At 47.6% G+C, this 21,205-nt stretch overlaps 1 protein-coding gene across 1 annotated transcript in view; it reads left to right on the top strand.

Moving 5' to 3' along the window:
- COL26A1 (collagen type XXVI alpha 1 chain) overlaps positions 1-21,205 on the top strand; it is a 168,535-nt gene that overhangs the window by 130,590 nt on the left and 16,740 nt on the right. The window contains exons 5-8 of the mRNA XM_068210229.1: positions 8,195-8,348; positions 10,858-10,902; positions 13,941-14,057; positions 15,248-15,400. Of these exons, the coding sequence (XP_068066330.1) occupies positions 8,195-8,348; positions 10,858-10,902; positions 13,941-14,057; positions 15,248-15,400 (469 nt within the window). The remainder of the gene's footprint in view (positions 1-8,194; positions 8,349-10,857; positions 10,903-13,940; positions 14,058-15,247; positions 15,401-21,205) is intronic.

The following is a 21,205-nucleotide window of genomic DNA, read 5'->3' on the forward strand; positions in this document are numbered from 1 at the left end:
CTCTAAGTAAGCACCACCACAGAGCTCTGGGCAGCACAGTATTAATCCCAGGTTTGGGCTGGAGTTGGAGTGCAGTGCTTGATCTGAGCTGATCTAAGCCAGCCTTATCTCCTGACACAGCTCTTGTGAAGCTCGTGGCATTTCACTTACAGCTTTAATGCCTGGAGATAGCATTACATATCCAGTGTCTGATTGATTCATTGTGTGATTGATAAATGGCATGCATAGTTTTTGCATGAAAACAGCCCCTGTAATGTGATTCCCCACACAGAAGAGTCGGAAAGGTTTTAAAGAAAATCTTTGTGCAGTGCACAGAATTTGATCGATTCATTGCTATTTTTCTGAAATCAGCCCATTTATTTAGGAGAGATTACCAACAGCACCTTCACTACCCATGTTTTTGGATGGTAAAACATCATTGCTTGGAGTTTTAATGTGATCATTGTATGAAATGTCTTTGTATTTCCCTCTTCTCCCAGGCAGTTACATGAAATACTGGCAGCTGTCTGGGATGTTTTATGGGTTTGGTCTTTCTCTGATAGACAATAAAACAATTCCCTGCTGTAGGGGAGAAATATTTGGAAGATAACAAATGTTTCATGGTGCTGTGACATGGCAGAGAGATTGGGAGGGGAACCAGAACTGCTTGGCTGTGAGGCTGCTGCTGGCTCTGCAGGGTGGACATGAGCAGTTGCTTGATACTTCAAGGACTTCCATGGATTTTCCGTGTTCTGTATGTGATAGCTATGAGCAGGTATTTCCTTTCCTTTCTGAACAGGAGGGTGTCCTAGTTATTATTACTATTTTTAAAAAAATTATTATTAGTAGTATTAGTATTGGTATTATTAGTATAGTTTAGAACAATAACAATAACAATAACAATAACAATAACAATTATTATTATTATTATTATTATTATTATTATTATTATTATTATTAATCCCTAAGGTTTCCTAATGGCTCTGTGCAGAATCTGTTTCTCCAGCTCCAGCAGTACATTGAATTTAAGGAGAATTTGGGCTGTTTCACAGGTACCTATATAAAAACTGGCTGCTTTCTGGTAGCAGTAACAACGTGGAATCAATCCCTGTAAAATTTCTAATTTAACGCTGAGTTTCTGTCGGTCAGTCAATGACTCAAATGTCCCTAAGAATAAAATGCAACCTCCTAACTGATTCTTACAAGGAGGAGCCATGAATAAAAACTGTGTGGGCAAACTAACTTTTGTGTAACTTTGCATCCATCTCTTGCTTTTTAGCTGCTCTGCAATAATCCTGAAGATGAGGCAGTTTGGATACGGACCCTTTTCTCATTTGGGCATCCTGCTGTCTTTCAGAATGATGGTTGAAATCCTTTCCTCCTAAAGTCTAGCAATTTTTGGACCTTATTTCTTATCACTGTTGGATTGAAGGAGCAGTCTGTCCCCCAAGACTGTTCCATGTGTTTGGCCAATGCTGTAAATCGTTTGCCAGAACAACAAAAAGACTGCAAAGGCCTCCTCATCCACCATTCCCTCCCACAAAGTCTTTTAGTTACAAGTTTGGCATTTTTAGTCAAATGGATTTAATATTTTCATAAAATAACTTTGCAAAATTCTCTTTTCCTGACACACAACTCAAGTTTGTCAAACAAATCCTGTGTCTGCATGAGGAGATACTTTTGGTGTGTTTAATACCTGGGAACACTGGCTACAAGCTTTGATTTTTTTAAGATAAATACGTTTGAGGACAAACAGTAGGTTTCATCAAGGGAGGTGTGTGAGGAGCCCAAGGGATGTGCTCAGATCCTTTTGTAATTTGGTGTCCAAACATTTGAATTTCCACTTGATTGTTATCAGAAATTCTATGGGAGCTTCCTAAGTAAAGTACCACTGTGAGATAAAAATGACTTTGGGTCCTTTTTCTTTCAACTTGCACCGAGGTGAGCCAGAAAAGGCCCAATATCCTCATCTTTTCCCTCATTCTGCTCTCTCCCAGCAGCTTTTAGAGCTCTGTGGAGGAGAATAACACACGAGGCATCTGAGCCTGGTTGAGAAGAATCCCTGAGCTGATCCCTCCTCACCTGGGGGAAGCAGAGTTGATCCCAAAGGCTTTGCTGAGCACAGGAGGTACTTGCTCAAGACTAAATTCACCTCAGGCTGGTGTGGGCTCACATCCCTGGCACTCCTACATCCCCAGCAGGCCTCAGGAATACCTGGGACAGAGGAATTATTTGATTTTGAGGGTGGAAGGTTATAGCTCCCATGTATTTTTTTATCTGGTGTTTTACAGGAACAGCAAATCTGATTTCACTCTGAGCTCCCTTGTGTGCTTTGTGTACTGGGCATTGCTGGATCCTCTCCACATCTGGCTCCTTGGGGTGCCAGCTGTGGCAGGCTGGGGGTCTCAGCAGCAGAGTAAAACCCACTGGGGACCACATTCAGAGGAGCTCCCCAGTGCTCGCAGGAGCACAGCCAATTCTTCCCTCCAGCTCTTCTCTCAAGCAAAGCCTCGAGGGTCTGAGGAGCTGCTGAACAGTGCCTGTGTTTCATCTGAACTAGGAGGGCAGCTGGGCTTTTGTGTCTTTCTGCCCTGATTCCCCTCCAGAAGGTACCTGCTGAGGAAAGAGTTGCATTTTCCATCCTGATTTTGGAAATCTGGTAGTTCTCTTTGTAGAAGGAACAAGAACTGTGATAGAAGTTCTGATAGAAGTACCTGATAGAAGCCTTTGGTCCATGTTTCTGTCTTCCATGCATTATCTGATGACACAAACCTCACCTTTTACTCTGCACTGAGTCGCTTTTACTCTGCACTGACATCAGCTAGTGCTCCCCCCATGATTTATCAATGCAACAACAACTCTTCCATGCACTAATTATCTTGTCCCTTTGGCCAAAGCCTCTAAGATGATGTAAGTTTGAAGTCACCCAGATTCTCTGGGCACCCAGTTCCTCAGATGTTGGTGGACATTTACTGGATGTCTTTTGGCTTTTGAAACCAAGCACTTGTGTCTGTGCTGGTGCCTTGTGTTCACATTGCTATGAGAGAGAGACCTTCCCCATCACATTTTGTCAAACTCCCTATTTAGATCTGTCTTGATAATGGATTAAAAAACTCTTGGATTGCCAAATAATTTGCTATGAAGAAAGATCTGTCCAACAAGTTATGTGATTTACCATTATTAATCAGCTTGTGTCTCTACAAGATCAAGGGAATCTTAATTTACACTGGAATTTTTAGCTGATGAGCTGGATTCATGCAGTTTCTTTTCCTCCTCTTTAGAAAAGGATGGAAGGGAGTTCATTCCACCGATGCTTCAAGAGACCAAATATCCCCTATTTATTAATTAATAATATCCATCTGGATTTGTATCCAAAGAAAAAAGCATCCTGAGCCCTGTCATATCAACTTTTAAATCTTTGGAAGCCTAGCTGCTCTTCCCTTGTTTCTAACACCTACCTAGTTACAGGACATCAGGAATGTGAGCAGAGGACAGATGATGGGAGGAGGCTGCCTTTGTGAAATCTTTTTTTGATGAGTGGGAACAACAAAAACAGGGTTCTGGAAAGCCAAAAAACGTCCTCTGACACTGAACATCTCAAGAAGATGAAAACCGTCCTCCCATTTCCATTGTCCCTGGCCTGAGCTTTTGATCTGACGCAAGAAATGAGGTATTTGTCTGAAGTTGAGAAAGTTTATGCTGGCAAATGGAAAAGGAGGAGGTGGGTTGAGTAAGCTGGGACTGAGCTCCAGGCACACAACGGAGGGCCGGGAGCAGAGCGGGATCCACAGCCAGGCTTGGAGTCCTGGGAGTGGAGCAGGAGCCAGAGCCTGCCCTGGGAGCCTGGCGGGTCTGGGAGCCCCAGGGTGACCCTACAGCCTCTGGTGCTGGCCCTGAGCCTTGCCCAGGGCAGGATGGTCCCCACGTTCTGAGCGGCTCCTGAGGCTGCTGTTGGCAGCAGAGGTGACCCCGTTTCAGTCCTTTCCACCCTCCTGACCCAGCTCAACTCTGTCTGACCATGGGGTCTGAGCCAGAGACAAACCCTCTCTTGCCAGAGGCTCCAGTTCAGCACGGCCATTTAGGCTGATTTGAGTTTTTTCTTCCATACGTGCAGAAATACAAACGTTTGAGTGTTTTGCTGAGTTGAGGCTGTCCTTCAACTCAGACTGCACATTGCAAGGTGGGGAGGAGAGGTTTTTTTGTGTCCTGCAGGGATCTGCTGTCCTGGCACCACAGGCAGCAACCATTGCCCTCCTCTCTGCCTTCCCTGGTTGGCTGGTGAGTGACATCATCCAGGGCTGCAAGACATACTTCATTTATCTGGTGGCATGAGCATGTTTTCTGCCTCCATTCTTCATGGAGGCAGAACTATTGTGCTGGAAGTTGTAGCAGCAGCACAGGTGGGCACTGCTTGCAATGAGGATTCCGTGTGAAAACCACACATTCTTCCCTTGATGTTATCCCTCTCTCTACCTCAACCCTATTGACTAGAAAATCCCAAGATTTTAGTAGTGAGACTTTAATACACTGCACATTTTGCTAATTTTCTTTCTGGCTGTGAGCCTCTGTGGTATCATTTTCCAGCAGTTTACTCAGAGGGCTCAAAACTTTCTTTTTTTTGTTTAATGAAAGTGGGAATTCTCCTTGAGTCCCCTGACTACAGCAATGGCAGCCTTAAGAAAAACAGAACGTGACAGAAAGTGGATGAATGGCTCCAGTGCTATTGCAATAATGTGTAAGGAGCCCGTTTGTGCTCTGTGCTGTGTGAGCTGTGAGAGGACACTCCTTGTTGAAAGAGCTGTGTGTAGTTTGAGATTTTTGAAAGTGACTAAATCCCTTGTGCTTCTCCTTCTTTAGCTTGGCTCTGTGGATCTCACGGATGTGAGAGCTCTCCTCTTTCTGTTTTATTTCATTTGGGCATTTCTTCAGTCCTAATCATAAAAACTAGAATTTCTCAGCAATTTCAAGTCTGGAGACTTCCTGACCTGTATCATTTCGTGCCCAGGGAAAATAAACTTGTTACTATGGTTTGAGCCTTAATGACTGCAAAGTATATATAGTCAATTTATAACTGCATGCTGGATTATCCTGTGCATGGCTTTACAGCTTTTACAGCATTTATCAGCAGAGTGCTCATTTAAAACATGTTGTTTTAATGAAAAGGATACCGTTGCCACTGTTTTGTGTTGATTATGTGGTAACACATTTTTATTATCACCCATAAAAATGATTTGGAGCCGTTGCACTCCAGATGCGACCTTGGGCAGAGCCGTGCTCGCGCCGCCCGCGAGGACCACAGGCCCCTGGGGTTTGCTGGGCCCTGACCATGGCTGCAGTGATTTCATACCCCTGTTCCCACAGCTCTGCAGAACACTGGCCAAGACAGCCCCTGTGTGCCCCTTCCTCACAGCAGGAGCATCCCAGCCCTGCCCTGGCTGCAGCCCCTCTAATTTGCCACCTCCAGGGTTACTCTGCCTCTCTACCCGAGCACATTTTGGCAGCATCCAGATGTTTGCTGGGGAAGTAAGAGGATGATATAATAAATAATATAAAGTGATGTAGAAAAGGTCTTAAGCTCACACTTGAGTCCCATGGCAGTGGGAGTTAAGCACAGTTATGGTAAGGCACATGCTAAAGTGTTTGTTGAACTGATAACACGTTTCCTGGAAAGTCTGATGAATAAATCATTGGGTAGGAGCACAGAGTGCAAGAGGCAGATGGAACTGATTCCTTCCTGCCTGGCATCAGTCAAGCCTGGTGAAGAAAAGCATTATGACCTTACTCTTTTTGCTGTACTCAGAAAGCAGGACTCTGGATCTGTACATAAAGATCTTTGCAATAAAGTAAGAATTTTGCTTGTTTGCAAGAGTGAGGTTCAGTTCCCTTGCACTTAACCCAGCTCCCAGTTTAATTAGTTTCTGATTCACCCCCATCAGGCCAGTACATTCTGCAGGAAGTTCATCATTCCTGGCACTGCTGCAGTGCTGGCTCTCACCAGGCCTTGCAATAAAGAAGTGATAAACCTTGTAATAATTGCAAGTTAAAAACAAACAAGTGGAGCCAAGTCACTCTCATTTATAATTGCAGTGTGACTTCATTATGTAAAGACAACACAGTGTGTAAAGGCTGAAACTTCTAGGGATTTAATGGAAAGTTTGAGCCATATTCCCTTTTATTTCCCTTATCCCTAAATTAGTATTGCTTAGGTGGTTTTCAAACAGGAAAAGATGATGCTGTAACAAACCTCAGTGTTACATGCCTAGAAAAATGTTCCCATGTTAGAGACCAACTCCCAGTTTCATAGAGGCTACCAGTGGGCAGGGAGCAGAGCCTGATGGACAGCCTGGATCACATGGGGAATGTGGGGTCACTTTGCCAATGAGAGAAGGTTGTAAATGTCCCAAACACCTCAGGGATGCCTGTTGGGATGTGGGTTTGTCTGAAGGTTGTGAGTTTGCAGGACCTAGAAACAGCTGTGAGATTTAATAATATCCTATTGCTTCTAAGCAGAGCTGCTTGAGTAAATACTTTTTTTTTTTAATTTGCTTCAAAGTTAAAGTACTTCAACTCTTTAAAAGCTTCATCTTCTCCATCATCTTTAATTCGGTTGATATTTGTGCTTTTACAACCAGTACTTGTCCTTGGTTTGCTACCCTGGGCTTTCAGGTACAGCCCTTCACCTCATCCCAGCTGTCAGTAATTTCTGATTTTCTGGCTCTGGTTTGAACACCACGGAAATGCTGTGGCCCTGACAGCAGCTTCAGCCCCTGGTCTCATGTTTCTCACCAGGGCCACAATCCCACGTGAGGCCGAGTCCCTCTGGAGGCAGTGGAGTCCTCCTCAAGGAGGGTGTGTGTGGGACACACAACACAGCAGCTTCCTAGCTAATTGATGCTGATTTCCTAAAACCATTCAAGTTTTTATGCCAAAATCCCATGGTCTCTGAGCAGAGTTGTCCTCAGCCCTGTCTGGCAAGATGAGGAGTTTTAGGACCTCCTCAGGAACTGAGACTGTTTCTGAAACCATCCAGGTCACAGATCATGGAATATTCTGAGTTGGAAGGGACCCACAAGGACCATCCAGTCCAACTCTTAAGTGAAGGGCCCATGTGGGGGCTGGACCCATGTCTTGGTTTGAAAAGACAGGTGTTTGCTAAGGAAGGCAGGAGCCTCCCTTGAAATGGAAAATATAAACCCCCACCTCTGAATTATTATAATTTTGAAATTAAGGGGCTCTCAGGCAAAGATATGGAAATAGGAATAACAGTTCTTTACTAGGAAAATTAAAAATACAAATGCAATAGTACAAAAGAAAACAAACCACTGCCAGAGTGAGAACAGGCCCTGACCCCCTGTGTGTCAGGGTGGTGGCAGCAGTCCCATCCCATGGTGGCTCAGCCCTCCTGCAGTGCCAGCTGTGCTTCTGCTGGAGCAGGGATCCTGCACAAGGGGGGAGTTTTCCTCCAGGGCTGGTGTGGATGGGCCTGGGCTTCCTCTGGGAATGCAGTGGGGAAGAAAGCTGCTCCTCTGGGAATGCAGTGGGCAAAGGCTGCTGTGGTGTTCCAAGGTCAGATTGTATCCAGGTAGGAATGCTTGGCTCTGTTTTAATTGAGACAGAGACAATACAAAGCCACACTCCATTTTCAGAAGGCTTGAAACCCATGTTTATTATAGCATGTATGCTTTTTATACGTTCTTACAAAACTCATAAGTTTAGACTTCACTCATTGGTCACGAGAGACAAGCAAAGTGCTCATTGGAATAGGCAGCTGCAGGTTTCTCTTATTTATCCTTTCTTTCTTGGTTTCTGTGTCAATGACCTTGGTAGAAAATTCTTTCAGGGGTAAACCTGGATCCTCTTATCAAACATGGATCCTCTTATCAACCTTCTTTCTGGCTCACAGAAGTCGCTGTAAAACCTCTTCAACGTGGCTCCACCCCTGGGTGGAGCCTCTCCCCATGGTTGATGGAATTTTCTCAGCCATGCAGGGACACTCACTGGCCATGAACAGAAGAGATCTCCTGGAGGGAGGATTGGTTGTGGGAGAGATAAAGAAAACTGCCCAGTGATCAGCAGAGAACTGCCCCTCCTCTGACAGATGGGGATAGAATACACACCCCCATTTCCAGCCTAAGATGACCCAGAGCTCTGTGCTTGTGAGCCCCTTGCTGTGAGAGCCAGCTGACCCGTGTGTGTTGCCCATGTCCCTGTGCAGATCCTGCTGCTGGAGGCTGCAGAGAGGAGCCCAGCCCTGGAGAACAACCTGCCCATCACGGGCACCACGGCCACGTGGTACGAGGAGCTGCTGCCCGACGCCTTTCCCCTGCTGAACCCCGGCACTGTCCTCAGGAAAACCGTGGGATCTGCTGGTAAGCCTGGCCTGCTCTCCACCAAATCACCCATCCTACAGACACCACGCCTTTGGGGGGGCTGAAAAGGAGTCTGGGTCTGCTCTATCCTTGGGAGCTGCAGAGGAGAGGGGTTGGGAGGTCTCTGCCCTTCCCTGAGTTCAGCCACAGCAGAGCAGGGATGTCCTTGGCAGAAATCCATTGAAGCTGCATTTTGCCAGCCGTGGTGGCCTGTGGCAGCCGCAAATTCTGTTGGCACAAACATCTGCTGGGAGCTGAATTTGGGTCTGTTCGAGTTCTGTTAACCCCAGCAGGGCCACTGTGTGTTTCAGTGGGCTTGTTTTACAAGTCCAAAGGTTGTGGATTTTGAGGCTTGGACACATGGAAACATTCCTGAGGAAACTCCAGAGAGCCATCAGGATCACAGTGGGACAGTTCCTGCTTACCTACTGAGCACCAAAAGCAACATTTCCCAATCTGGGAGCAGTGCTGGGGGGTAGAGGAATGGGCTGCATAGGTCATTCTTGGTTTTATTAGGACAAAAAACTTTCCCATGAATAGCAGCATCAGTTGCAGTCTGCTTTATATTTTCTAAATTTGCCATAAACACAATGGGCTGTTTTATGATCCCTCTTGTGGCATGAAAAAAAAATACACTTATAAGAAAGTCTCCCTCTGAGCCCACTTGGCCAGACAGATCCCCACACATTGAATTTTCTTGACCTTGGCATCTTTTTTCAAGATCCCTGCTCTCTGCTTCCAAAGCCCTGTCTGTCTGTTGCTTTGCTTGCTCCCAGAGCAGTCCTTTATTCTTTAGGGCCTACTTTGCTTTTTTCTTCTTCTTTTTCTTTTTTTTTTTTTTCATTTTTTTGGCCTGAGCAGTTTATTATGGCAGCCCTTCCTGACTGCAGCAGACTTGGAGCGACCAAAACAGTCCAGATGTTGTCCCTGCTTATGATTTGTCATGATGCCACAACATGGAGGGAGCCTCACTAACAATATATTCTGCAAAGTATTCTCAGAACCACAGCCACAGCTGCCAGGAACTGAATTAGAGCAGTTTCCCCAGTGTCCATTATATGCTCATTCTGCCTTTTCCATGTCATTTATTTTTGCTGTGGCAGTGTCTCTGCACTTTGCTGCACCAAAGGCAGTCCAGCAAAATGCTGCTGACTCTGGGTCTTCCACACCAAGTCCTGTGCTCGTGGAGGCTCCTCACACGTGGTCATGTCCTGCTGGCCACAGAGCAGTGGCTGCCTCTCCCCCCGGCTTCTGGCAGTGCTGCCAAGCAGAGCAGCTTCCCTGCAGCACTTGGATCAGCCCATGGTCCAGGGGCAGCACCTTCCAGCCCTGCAGCAAGGCCAGGTGGTCACTGGTGGTCACCTCCTGATGGAGGTGGTGATGTCTGAGCTGTGGGTGAGCCTGTCGTGTCAGCCAGATTCCAGGCTGTGTGTGTGCTACCAGGTGTAGTCCTTGCTCACTGTTACCCTTTGTTTTTCTGGCCTTGATTTATTTAACCTGGTGTGGAATAATAACTGTGGTGTAATAAAGGAATCAGGAATGCACTGGAGCATTTGGAGCCAGGCCAGTGTCTTTCAGCAATGAGAAATAATCACTTCGGTTGCTCATTGACACTGCTGGAGCCCCTGCCCAGCCTCTGTGGGCTTCAAACACTTGCTTTGCTGAAGAGCTGTGGGGATATTTCATGGATCTGGGTCTATATTTGGCCTCCTTCCCTCCCCAAACCAGTCTGTGTCCACGATTCAAAGCCAGCCAAAAAAACTCAGCATGGATTTTGGTGGAGTGAAGGGAACTCCACACACACAATTTAAGATGGAGGGGAGCTGCCCATTTTGCATGATTTCACCACCATGCCCTGACTTGTTGCTCCAAGCTGCCCCCAGGTTCTTTTCCAGAGATCTCAGGAGATCTTTCATCATGTGGGATGTTGGAGAAGGTGGAAGTCAAGCCTGAGCATCCTAGGTGATCTGGGGCTGTGGAAAGCTAACCCTCTGTCCCTCCCACCCCTTCCCCTGAGCCTTTTGAGAACATTCCCTACTTTGCCCTGCTGCTGGGTGTTCAGCCAAAACAAATCCCAGCCCATCCTTGCTTGCCATGCAGCTGGATCCACCAAGGGCAGGATGCTGGGGCCTGACACAAAGGTGGGTGACATGGACAGGATGCTGTGAGTTCTGGAAGGGTTTCTGGATGACCCTGTAGCTCTGGGTTGGCTGATGTCTCTCCAGGCAGAGGTCCAGGAAAACTTGCTACTGTTCATGAGGGTGGTTATTCCTTCTGTGAGTGACAGGGCTGAGAACAGACAATCATTTAAAAGCAATCAGTGCTGTTGAGACAGCTGCAGCACTGGCCTTTCTGATCAGCTTGTTAATCAACAGAATACATTTTCTAAGTATTAAGAAAATATATATACTCTGGCTGAGCCAGTTGGCAGCAAGAGACCTAATTTTTCATCTCTCTATTTTTCTCCTATTCTTTTTAATTTTTTTTTCACTATGTCCTTCTTGAGCAGAGCCTAAAGGACACAGAGGTGCAGAGGAACAGCTGATTCCACAGGGTAAGTTCATAGTTTCTGCTGTTTCTCTTTCAAAGCACAAACTCTTGTTGTGCCCAGTCCTGTACTTATGTCCCAAAAAGCAGAAGGGCCCTGTGGCCAGAAACTCTTTGGAGCCTCACCGATGGAGAGGCTGAGTTTGTTCTTTGGGTTTTATCTGATCACAGGCTGCTTTGGTTGGAGAGGCCAAACACCAGTTTTACCACCTTTGAGACATTCATTCCCCAGCACACAAGGGATGGACAGCAGTGTCTGATGGAGAGGCAGATCATGGAAACACATGTGGCCAGAGCCAGCAGGGCATGTCCTGAGTGATGGCAGAAAACTCTTCTCTAGCTGCTGTTACCTGCCAGGGGCACCAGGAGCCTCTGGGGATGCTCAGGGCATCACTTTCCTGTGCTCCATATAAACAGAGCAGCTCCTGTGCAGGGAAAACCCTGGGGAAGGAGGGCAGCAGATGGTGTGTTGCAGGTTGATGACAGAGCCAGGAAGAAAATCCAGGTCTCTGCACATCTGATTTGGTTTCCAGCAGAAGATTACTCACCCTCTGCCTTTTAAAAAATATTCTTCCCGTGGCCTTTTGCCTCATATTGTTTGGAGGATAAACACTCACCAGGGGCTTCAGCTCTCTGGAAGCAATGCCACTGCAGCAGAGCTGATTTATGCCAGCTGAAGATTTGGCCTCCCCCCTTTTCCCTGAATCTTTCCCTCTTTCTTTCCCCTGTTGCCCTTGTCTCTTTTAGGCTGGTAACACCATTTGTCACCAGTATGAGCACTTGCCTCACTCATTACCCAGTGCTGCTTCTCCAGCCTTTCCTTCAGTGCCTCCCCCTCCAGGGAAGGAAGTGCCAGCTTCTCTAAAGCTCTGCTGCAGCAGTGGCACTGAGGATGCTGCAGGAAATGATTGCTCCTGGTCTGCAGGACTTCATGGGATTGAGTTACAAGGTTGGACTGCAGGATTGAGGGTGATTGACACAAGTGAGGGAATGTTCTGACCCACAGCAGCACAGCGTGTCGTGCTTGCAAAACAGTTTCTGCTGTTCTTCCCTCTGTGCTGCAGTTTGCTGCAGTGAAATTTCAGGTCTGCTGGGGTTTTTTTAGGGGTAGAAGCTGTTTCCATAAAAGGGCTCCTGATCACCTGCCTGGGCTTCCCAGGACAGCATCCCCTGCCAGGGGAGATCCATCCTTCTATCCATAGAAAAGGCTGCATTTTGTGGATAAGCAAATTGATCCAAATTAAAATCTGGCCTTAATTCCTTATTCAATACTCAGATTAAATCAGGTCTTTATTGATGACTGAATGCAACAAAAGTACAGGCTCACACTCCCACTCAAAGCCATTGAGAAATGTCATTTCCTCAGTCTGCCCACTTTCATTGTGGATTAAAGGAGGAGAGATTTCATTTTTGTAAGAAAAATCAGTTTGGACATCTCTGCAAAATGGAAAAAAGAAGAGAGGAAGGGGAACCTTTCCAGGGTGGGGGGGTCTAATATTGGGGATTATTGCTTTGTTCTGAGAAATGAGGAGTTTGGATGAATGTCTGGGGTGACAAGGTTTTGTACTCCAGGTGAGCTCTCCCACATCTAGAGTGGGAATTGTACCCAAACGTGGGAACTGCACATCCTGTGAGCCTTGATGTGATTGTGCAGCCCTGTTCCCTGGTAGCAGCTGGGAAGGTGCTATCCAGCTTCCTTCCATTTCTCCTTCTCTCCCTCCATTCCCATCCATGCTCTCCACTCCCATATGCAGCATATTCTGCTGGCAATGGTTTGGGGGGATCCAGTACCTCTCCTGATACCTGGGAAGGAGAAGGACACTCCTTAAGAGTTGATCAACCCTTAAATTGCTGTGCTGTGTTGTGGTCACATGTAACACATGGACTAAAATCTGAAATCTGAGTGCACTGAACTTTGGACTCATCCCTATCTCCCTCTGGCTTTGGAGCTTGCATCTGCCACTGCTTTCAAATCCTCTGAGCCCTTTGGTAGCCCAGAAACCAGGAACCTCTGACTCTCTTGGCTCTGGCAGTTAATGCCTTTATTGTAACCATTAACCACTTACTCTGAGCAGACAGACCCACTCGCCCACCCCTCCAGGGCATTAAAGCTGCAGTGCTGTTTGCACAGCGTTTAAATGTCTCTCCATGGGAGCCCAAAATCAGCGGTGTTCTTCTGAACAACACCAACAAATTTCCAAGTGTTGTTGTTATTTTGATAGTCTGAGGAAAACAACATTAAGGTTTTATTTAGTGTCACCAGAAGTGGTGACTTTCAGATCTCTAATGCTGCCTCTGCACCTCTCCTGGGCTTACTGGGGGTCTGAGTGGGCTTGCCAAGAAACATCCCACTGGGCTGCAATCACTGCTCCTGGTGTTGCTCTGGAACCCTGCTCAGCACCCTGCTCAGTGATATTCATTACTGACAGCCAGTTCCTGCACAAGTTGGGGGGCATTAATGTCACTTTGGGATGAAAAAACACATGCACAGCACAGAGCCCTGAGAGATGAATGAACACAGGAGAAACCAGGGAAACATCATTGATACAGAACCTCTGGGTGGTGTGAATAGAGCAAGTGGGAGACAGGGTTTGATGTTCTTTGGCAAATCTATTTTGTGTATTTTGGTACATTGGGATGGCCCAGGAGTTTATGTATGTCTGGATGAACCCAGCAAAGGACATCCAGAACCTGCCAAAGCCATTCAGGCCTTGGGAAGGGGACATTGTGGGCTCAGTGTAACTCTGCCCAGCACATCCCAGCTGGAGATGCACATCCTGCTGACTTTTTGGGGATGGTCTTGTGCATGGGGATGTGCTTTTTCCTTACAGGATTGAAGGAAGAAGAGGAGAAGCAAAGTCCAGTCTGGCTTGTCTGGCTTACCTGCCAGACAGCTCCTGCCAGCAGTGCCACCCTGTCTGTGCCCTGCTTCATTTCTCCCCTTTGCATCACTGAGTCCCTCTCCTCTGGTTCGAGGTTGCTGAAGCCTTTCTGACCTCAGCAGTGCCCTAACTTGCAGCTAATTTCCTTTCTGAACATTTCCAGGGATTCCAGGACAGGTTGGTCCCCCGGGCCCCGTTGGACCCACTGGGCTCCCAGGACCACCAGGGCCCAAAGGAGAGAAGGGACAGCCCGGGGAGAGGGGCCCAGCAGGGCCACCAGGTGAGTCCTGGAGAAGGGCAGTGCTGCTGTGACAGGAGATGTTTCACATCATACAAATGGTCTGTGAAAGCAGCTCAGACAAGGCCAGACACACAAGATTTGAGCATCTTCAGTTGGTATCAAATCCATTCCAGTGAGTCCCTGGGAGCTGGGATCAGCCAGGAGCTCCCAGGGCAGGCAACCACCTGCAGGAACAATGACTGACCCTGGGATTTCCTGTGGAGCTGGAGAGAGCCTGGCCCAGAAAGCTGCAGAGCAGGATCATGTTTCCCCATCCTGCTCCGGAGCTGTAAGAAAGAGCCTGTCAGCCTTTGGAGCAGAGCATTCCCTGTTTAACCCTCTCCCTGGGTGCCTGTTTTAACTCCCTTTTTTCCCCACCACTTGTGTCAAGCTGTCAGATGCCAGGATGTCAAACTAATGATGCTTTTGTATGTTAAGGGAAAAGGTTATGAGGCCATTCTTTCAGAGATCACTCCATTCCTGAGCTAGGAGTCTTTCTTCATTCCCCAAACGTTCCTGAGTGTTTTGATGAAGGTGATACTGCACAATAGGTGCCAGACCTCAGGCTCTGTGTTCTCTGCATCTGAAAGGCTGTGCCTTGTGAGCCTGAGCTCGGGTAAGATTTAAAACTCTGAGAGTGCCTTAAATCTGAGAGCAGCCCTGAACACTTTTTGGCACTTTCTGGCAAGCTGTCAGTGGCCAAGGTCTGGCCAAGGATGTGTCTGCTTTTTTTTTGGTTTCTCAGTTTGCAACGAGAGCCTTCCAGCCCCACAGGACATGTGATCTGTCTGCTCCTGGACTGACTCTGCTTCCTGGCAGGGAGGTGACACAGGTGTACCTGGAGGGAAAGAGGATTTGATTTCACACTTCGCTGCCTGTAGTTTCTCACTCAGCCTCAGGGAGAGGGGAGATTTCACTCTTCCAGCAATTGGGCTGCTCGAAACAGCACCTCTGAGCCAAGTCAAGCTCTTTTCTTTGCAGAGGAAGATGCTAAACAAAAGCAAAACAAAACAAAAAAAACCCAAAAAAAAAGGGAAAATTGGGAAGCTGTTTCTATATTCCCCACCCCTCTGATTCCCACAGCTGCAGTTCAGGACAGAAATCCTTTGTCTTCTTGGTGCCTTTTCACATGATAGCATCATTAGCACATCCCCAAAGGCATTAACACATCCTCTCCTGCCTCTGCACAGGGATGTTGGGACCTCAAGGACCAAGAGGACTTCCAGGAGAAACCGGGATCCCAGGTCCCCCAGGTCCTCCAGGGCCACCAGCCACCCCAAGCCTCCCTCTCACCTTCCAGCAAGGGGTTCTCTACTCACTGCAGCCCGCAGCTGAAAAAGACAGTAAGTTCCCTCCTCAGTTGCCATGTTCTCCTGTGGCATCAGCAGAGTGGGCAGGCACGGGGCAGCTCAGCTCTGCTCCCCCTCCTTGCCAGGCTCTGCCAGGCCCTGGGAGCAGCTGGACACTCCCAGCATTGTGTGGGTCTCTTGGAAGCTCCTGTTCAAGATGGAACATCTTGGGAGCTACAGGGGGCTCACCTCTCCAAAATGAAGAACAAAGTCCCTGCTCTCCTAAACTGTCATTGAGAGCAGGGTTTGGAGGATTTTGTTCTCTGTGCCTGTTTTTTTAGGTTCATCACAGCTTTGGGGAGGCAATTTGGTGTCCTGTAAGCTTCCGTCAGGAGTGGGAAGAGAGTCTCTGGTGAAATGACAGAGCTCAGGTAGCATCACCTGAGAGAAAGGGCCAGAGGAATCCAGAGTGGCAGATTAGGTGCTGGTGCACCAAAGCTGTGGGGTTGGAGCCCTCTTGGTGCCACGGTTGTGGTGTTGGAGTGTCAGGGTTGCTCAGGAATCAGCAAGGACCAGAGATTTGCAGAGATTTTGAATTATAACAAGGACATCTGTTAAATGTGTCTCCTTCCCTGCCCCTGCAGATGCTTCTTCCACCTGTGTTTCTGGTGCATCCACACTATCCCACATCCACACAAAACACAGAATTATGGACTGGAAAGTCCAGATTGACACCATGATTTATCCCTTCCCTGTAACAGGAGGGCCAGGGTTTTTTTATGCTTATGCTGATTTTTAAAATAGATTAATTTGATTTGTGCTGTGCAGAGCAAGAAAAGAAAGGCTTTCTAGGAAAGGCACATCCTGCACTTGGATGGGAATGTTCTCAGATTTGGGCTTGATTCTCCTGGTCCAGCCCTGTGGAGCTGGCAGGTAATGAGGGAGCAGAGCTCAGCTGTGCCTGCCCTTGGTCTGTAAACTCCTGGAGCCCCAGCTCCGTTGGGTCTCCCACCTCCACTCCCCCAGACCTCAGCTGTGCCTCCTCCCCAGCTCTGCTGCTCCTGTCCAGCTTCAAAGCTCAGTTGTCTTAGTTACAGCCAAGGATTACTAAGTGTCCCCATGTCTGACAGTTATCTCAAGCTCTCCCTTCCCTTCCCTTCCCTTCCCTTCCCTTCCCTTCCCTTCCCTTCCCTTCCCTTCCCTTCCCTTCCCTTCCCTTCCCTTCCCTTCCCTTCCCTTCCCTTCCCTTCCCTTCCCTTCCCTTCCCTTCCCTTCCCTTCCCTTCCCTTCCCTTCCCTTCCCTTCCCTTCCCTTCCCTTCCCTTCCCTTCCCTTCCCTTCCCTTCCCTTCCCTTCCCTTCCCTTCCCTTCCCTTCCCTTCCCTTCCCTTCCCTTCCCTTCCCTTCCCTTCCCTTCCCTTCCCTTCCCACCACTCTGCTCTCCAGACTCCTTTTCCCAAAAGTGAACAGATGTATTTTTAATTTAGGGAGAATTTTAACAGCTTGATTTTGTATTCAGCTACTTGGGGTGTACGGGCAGGATGAATAACTGAGGTTCAAAACTAAGATTTTCACAAAATACACATCAACATGCTGCATTCATCAGCCTGAGAACAAGTTTTGCATTACAGTTGTCTCACTCCTCTCAGGGTCACACATTCTGCCTTTTATTCCAAGTGATCCCTAAGGATGGTTTAGGTGCTGCTGCTTCCCCCTTCTCCAACCACCCTTTGAATTTAACTCTTCCTTCTGATCGGTGGAAAAATTAAAAAGTGAATAAAGGTTTTGATTGCACGGCCTCCCCAGCTGATGTGTGAGGAGGGTGAACTCAGTGTTGTGCCCAAATAGGAAGAGGATAAATGGTGGATAATTATTTCTGTTACCTCTGCCAGCACTGGGCAGCCACAAGGACTTGAGAACAGTGAGGAGATGGTGACTGCTCCATTTACATCCCTGGGCATCCCTTGGCATTCCTCCCTCCATGCCTGTGCATTTCTTGGTTTGCAGAAGGAGTAGCCCAAAACTTTATGACACTTTTTCTTAATACAAATCCAGCTGCAAGTATCTATGTCACCATGACAATGTTCTGGCAGTATCAAGTTTATTTTCTTACCATTTTTTCCTCTCTGTTGGCTGATTTTGCCTCCTACAGGCTGGTGGAAAGCTGATCTTCTGCCACCAGTAAAACTTAGCCTTGTAAATTCTGTTTAGCTTTTTAAAAATGTATTTAGTTGTTTTGAAAGGAGCACATCTGAAAACTATAAATACAAAATTCCAGCTGCTGACAGCAGAGGGAAGCATATTCCTGCTAATGGGAATGAGATGTGAGGGCTGTATCAGGTTATTGTTATTATACAGAGTTTGGATCTGCCTGAACATGGTTAATGCCTGTGCCTTTATTAATTGCAACAAGTTCCTGTTGGCAATATTTATCTGCAGGCAGAAGCCAGAAATGGGGAGACAAATATTTTTCAGTTTCCCTGTGCTGTGGTAAAAGAAATGGTCCCATTTTTTCCCTCCAGATCAGGTAGCAGAAAAAAATTAAGACAGGATTACTTCATTTCCATGCTGTCTCAACAAATCAAGGCTATAATGGGGAATTTATCCCTTAGTCAGAAACCTTAGCCCTTGGCCAGAAGCTGCTGTTCCCCACTGCTGGGGCTGCTGCTACTGGGATCTCTCATTTCCCCTGCCACTTAAAAATGAGTGATCAGGTACATGGTCTAGAGCCAGCTCAGACCTATTCCTTGTGCTAACATTGGTGATTTCTAGGGAATAGAGAATGCAACTCTCACTCTTGAGGGCTGTTTCCTTCCAGCTCAAAGATCTGCCAAGGACTCATGAAATAAAATTAACCTGTTTTCATAGGATCATCACTGTTAGAAAAGACCTCAAGATCAAGTCCAGCCATCAACCCAGCACCACTAAACCATGTCCTCAAGGGCCACAGCCACACATTTTTTAACACTTCCAGGGATGGTGACTTTACCACTCCTCGGGGCAGCCTGAGGGGAGAGCAAGGGGAAACTGAGGCAGAGCAGCTGATGGTGTGCCCAGCATGTCAGTAGTGATGAGGGAGAGGGGTCTGTGCATCAGCATCCCAGCTGCCAGCAAGACCCTTCCTGAAGAAGGAGAGCAGAGCAGAGGAAGGGAAGGGGAAGGAGAGAAGGAAAGGAATTGAGAAAACCGAGTCCTTTCCAAGTGTGCCCTGAGCTGCCTTTGCTGCTCTGGCTGGGCAGCTTTCACTGGGTCCTCCAGGGCATTTCTGGGCTGTTTCAGGGTGTCTCTGGTCCCTTCCAGAGAACACAGGTGCTCCTACCTGACCAGGCCACACTGGTTTCACTCTCCCTCTTGGCTTGGATAGGGGTTGGAAAGCTCCTGGAGCAAATTCAGTATCTTCTCAAATGAAGCATTGTCTGCTGCTTCGGGGTATCCAGGAGCACTGAAACAGAATGCAGCTCTTGAGCCTGGGTCAGTGCAGGAGGTGGCTGAGAAGGGAAGATTGCTGCTACCATTTGATGCTATTTTGTGACTGCTCTAACAGTCTCCAGCTGCAGAGAGCCCCAGAATGTCCCCATTTATAAGGGAGTTTATAAGGAGATACAAGTTCTTCCTGCTGCTTTACGAGAATATGGAGGCAATCCCTTGAAAACATACGAGGGTTGTGTTTTAACACACTTCAGTCCCATTTCATTCCCAGTGTGTTTCATTCAGAGCTGATCCTGGAAGGAAACCTGGCTCTGAGTGAGTCCTGCCTGGCCAGGAAGGAACTGGCACAGTCCTGTGCTGCCCAGGCCAGGCAGGAGCTGCTGAGCCCAGGGGTTGTTGATCAGAGCTCTCTTCTGTGTCACAATCATGGAATCACCTTTCATTAAATAATGTTGAGTCAAATGTCAGGATGGGTGGATTTGTGGGAGTAACTGTCATTGTAATAATGTGCCATTTAGCTGGAATGTTTTGTAACCCAAATCTTTGTCCCTGGCTTACCTCCAGCAGAAATTAAACGCTGGTTGTTTGCAGTCCATCCTCTGCCCCTCTCAGTGGATGTGCAGTTGATTTTGTTGATCACTTCAAAAACAAAAGGCTCTGCAACTGTTAATGCCTTCACTGCTCTTTGATGCTCATTTCCCAATTTCATCTTACTCCCAAGCTGTGATGGATTTTGACATGGTCAAATAAAACTCAAATTAATTGGATTACACACTTCACTGGGGTACCTTTCCTCCTGAACATGAGGAGAGTTTCAGTTGTTTTGTTTCAGGGCTGTGAGGAGTGGGGAGATGAATGGGTTTAGAAGCAGCAGTCAAATAAATACCTGTTTGCATTCATGTTTAGGCACAAAATGTGGTTCTTAGAGGGATCTGGGTTGGATCTTGTGCTGTCCTGCTGCCAGGAAGGCATTGCAGAGGTATCCTGTCATCCTTGGCAGTCAAAGCCATTGCAGTTTCCCCTGGGAACTGCTTTCAAACACCTGCCTTGGAAATTCTATCATTGCCAACACTCCAGAAGCTGGGAAGGCTTTGCAGCATGGCTGCTAAAATTTCTGGAGAGTTCACCTTCTGACCTTTGGGCTGGACTCTGCAGAGTAAGCAAACACCCTTCTGACCTTCCTGGTGTCACTTGGCATTTGCAGTGAGACATTCCCAGCCTTTTCCTGCCCAGGGTTCCCCTGAATTTTACTGTGATGACTTACAGGGGTGGGTGGAAGGAAACTTGAGTAAGCTTGAGGTCATGGGCAGGAGGAGGTGGACATTATTCCTTTATGGCAGCCTCCAGCTGTGGAAAATGTGGGATTTTCAGAAGGTTTGCCATCCTAGTGACCAGGAGCCAACATCTTCATCCAAGTTAAACAGAAGATTTATAGTTGGTCCTTCAGCAAAGGGTCAGGACAGAAAGCCTTGGTCGCACCAGGATGTGGGGTTTCCTTGCTTATTTTGTGGCCTTGTTGTCTTGCTTGTTCATTGAATTTTTGCCCCAGGTTTCCACAACTGTCCCAAAGTGTTGTGGGGTGCTCAGATGAAAGGTGCTGCCATACAGGTACCCCCCCAGATTACAGGTGTGCCACAGTACAGGTCCACAGGGAACAGGGTTGTTGAATATGGTTTTGGCATCACATTAAATACTGAAGGTTGCTTTTTTGTTTATAGTTGTGGGGTTTCTATTCATCTGCCAACTGAATAGAAACCTATTGGCTCCAGGCTGAGGGAAGATATGGACAGCTACAGGCTGCTGGGTTTTAGTCCTGACTGGAGAGAACTGAGAAAGATGTGCAAAAGCACAAAACTCCTCCAGTTCCTGCTGCTGGCTTTCCCTTCCCTGCTCCACTCCCATTTCTCTCCATTTCCCAGAGCTCAGTGAACCTGCCCAACTGAACACCTAAAATAATCCTCAATGGCAGGGAAGTTTCCTGAGCACAGGGAGGAGGCAGAGCACACCCATCCCTGGGCTTTCCTGCATCCTTGGACCTCGGGGCCCCTCCCAGCAGCACCTGCCCAGGTGAACTGGCTGGCCTGGGGGCTGTGCTGCCAGGGAGGCTCAGCAGGTCCTGCTGCCAGGCAGGAGGGAGCCCCACAGCCCTGCTTCACTTGCCAGGCAGCCACCAGCCAGGTGTGTGGTGAGGATGGCGAATTTGGGGTCAGTCATTCCAAGGCAGGATTGTACAGGTGGATAGAACATCAAGGTTTTGAGAGAAAGCACAGCTTGTCTGGGGTTCTCAGGGGTGAGAGGAGCAGCTCTGCAGGATGAGGGGTCACAGCCTGTTGTAGTTGAGACAGAGACAACACAAAGCCACACTCCATTTTCAGAAGGCTTGAAACCTGTGTTTATTATAGCATGCATGCATTTTATATGTTCTTGCAAAA

This window comes from Anomalospiza imberbis, chromosome 20 (assembly GCF_031753505.1).
Source record: "Anomalospiza imberbis isolate Cuckoo-Finch-1a 21T00152 chromosome 20, ASM3175350v1, whole genome shotgun sequence".
NCBI lineage: Eukaryota > Metazoa > Chordata > Aves > Passeriformes > Viduidae > Anomalospiza > Anomalospiza imberbis.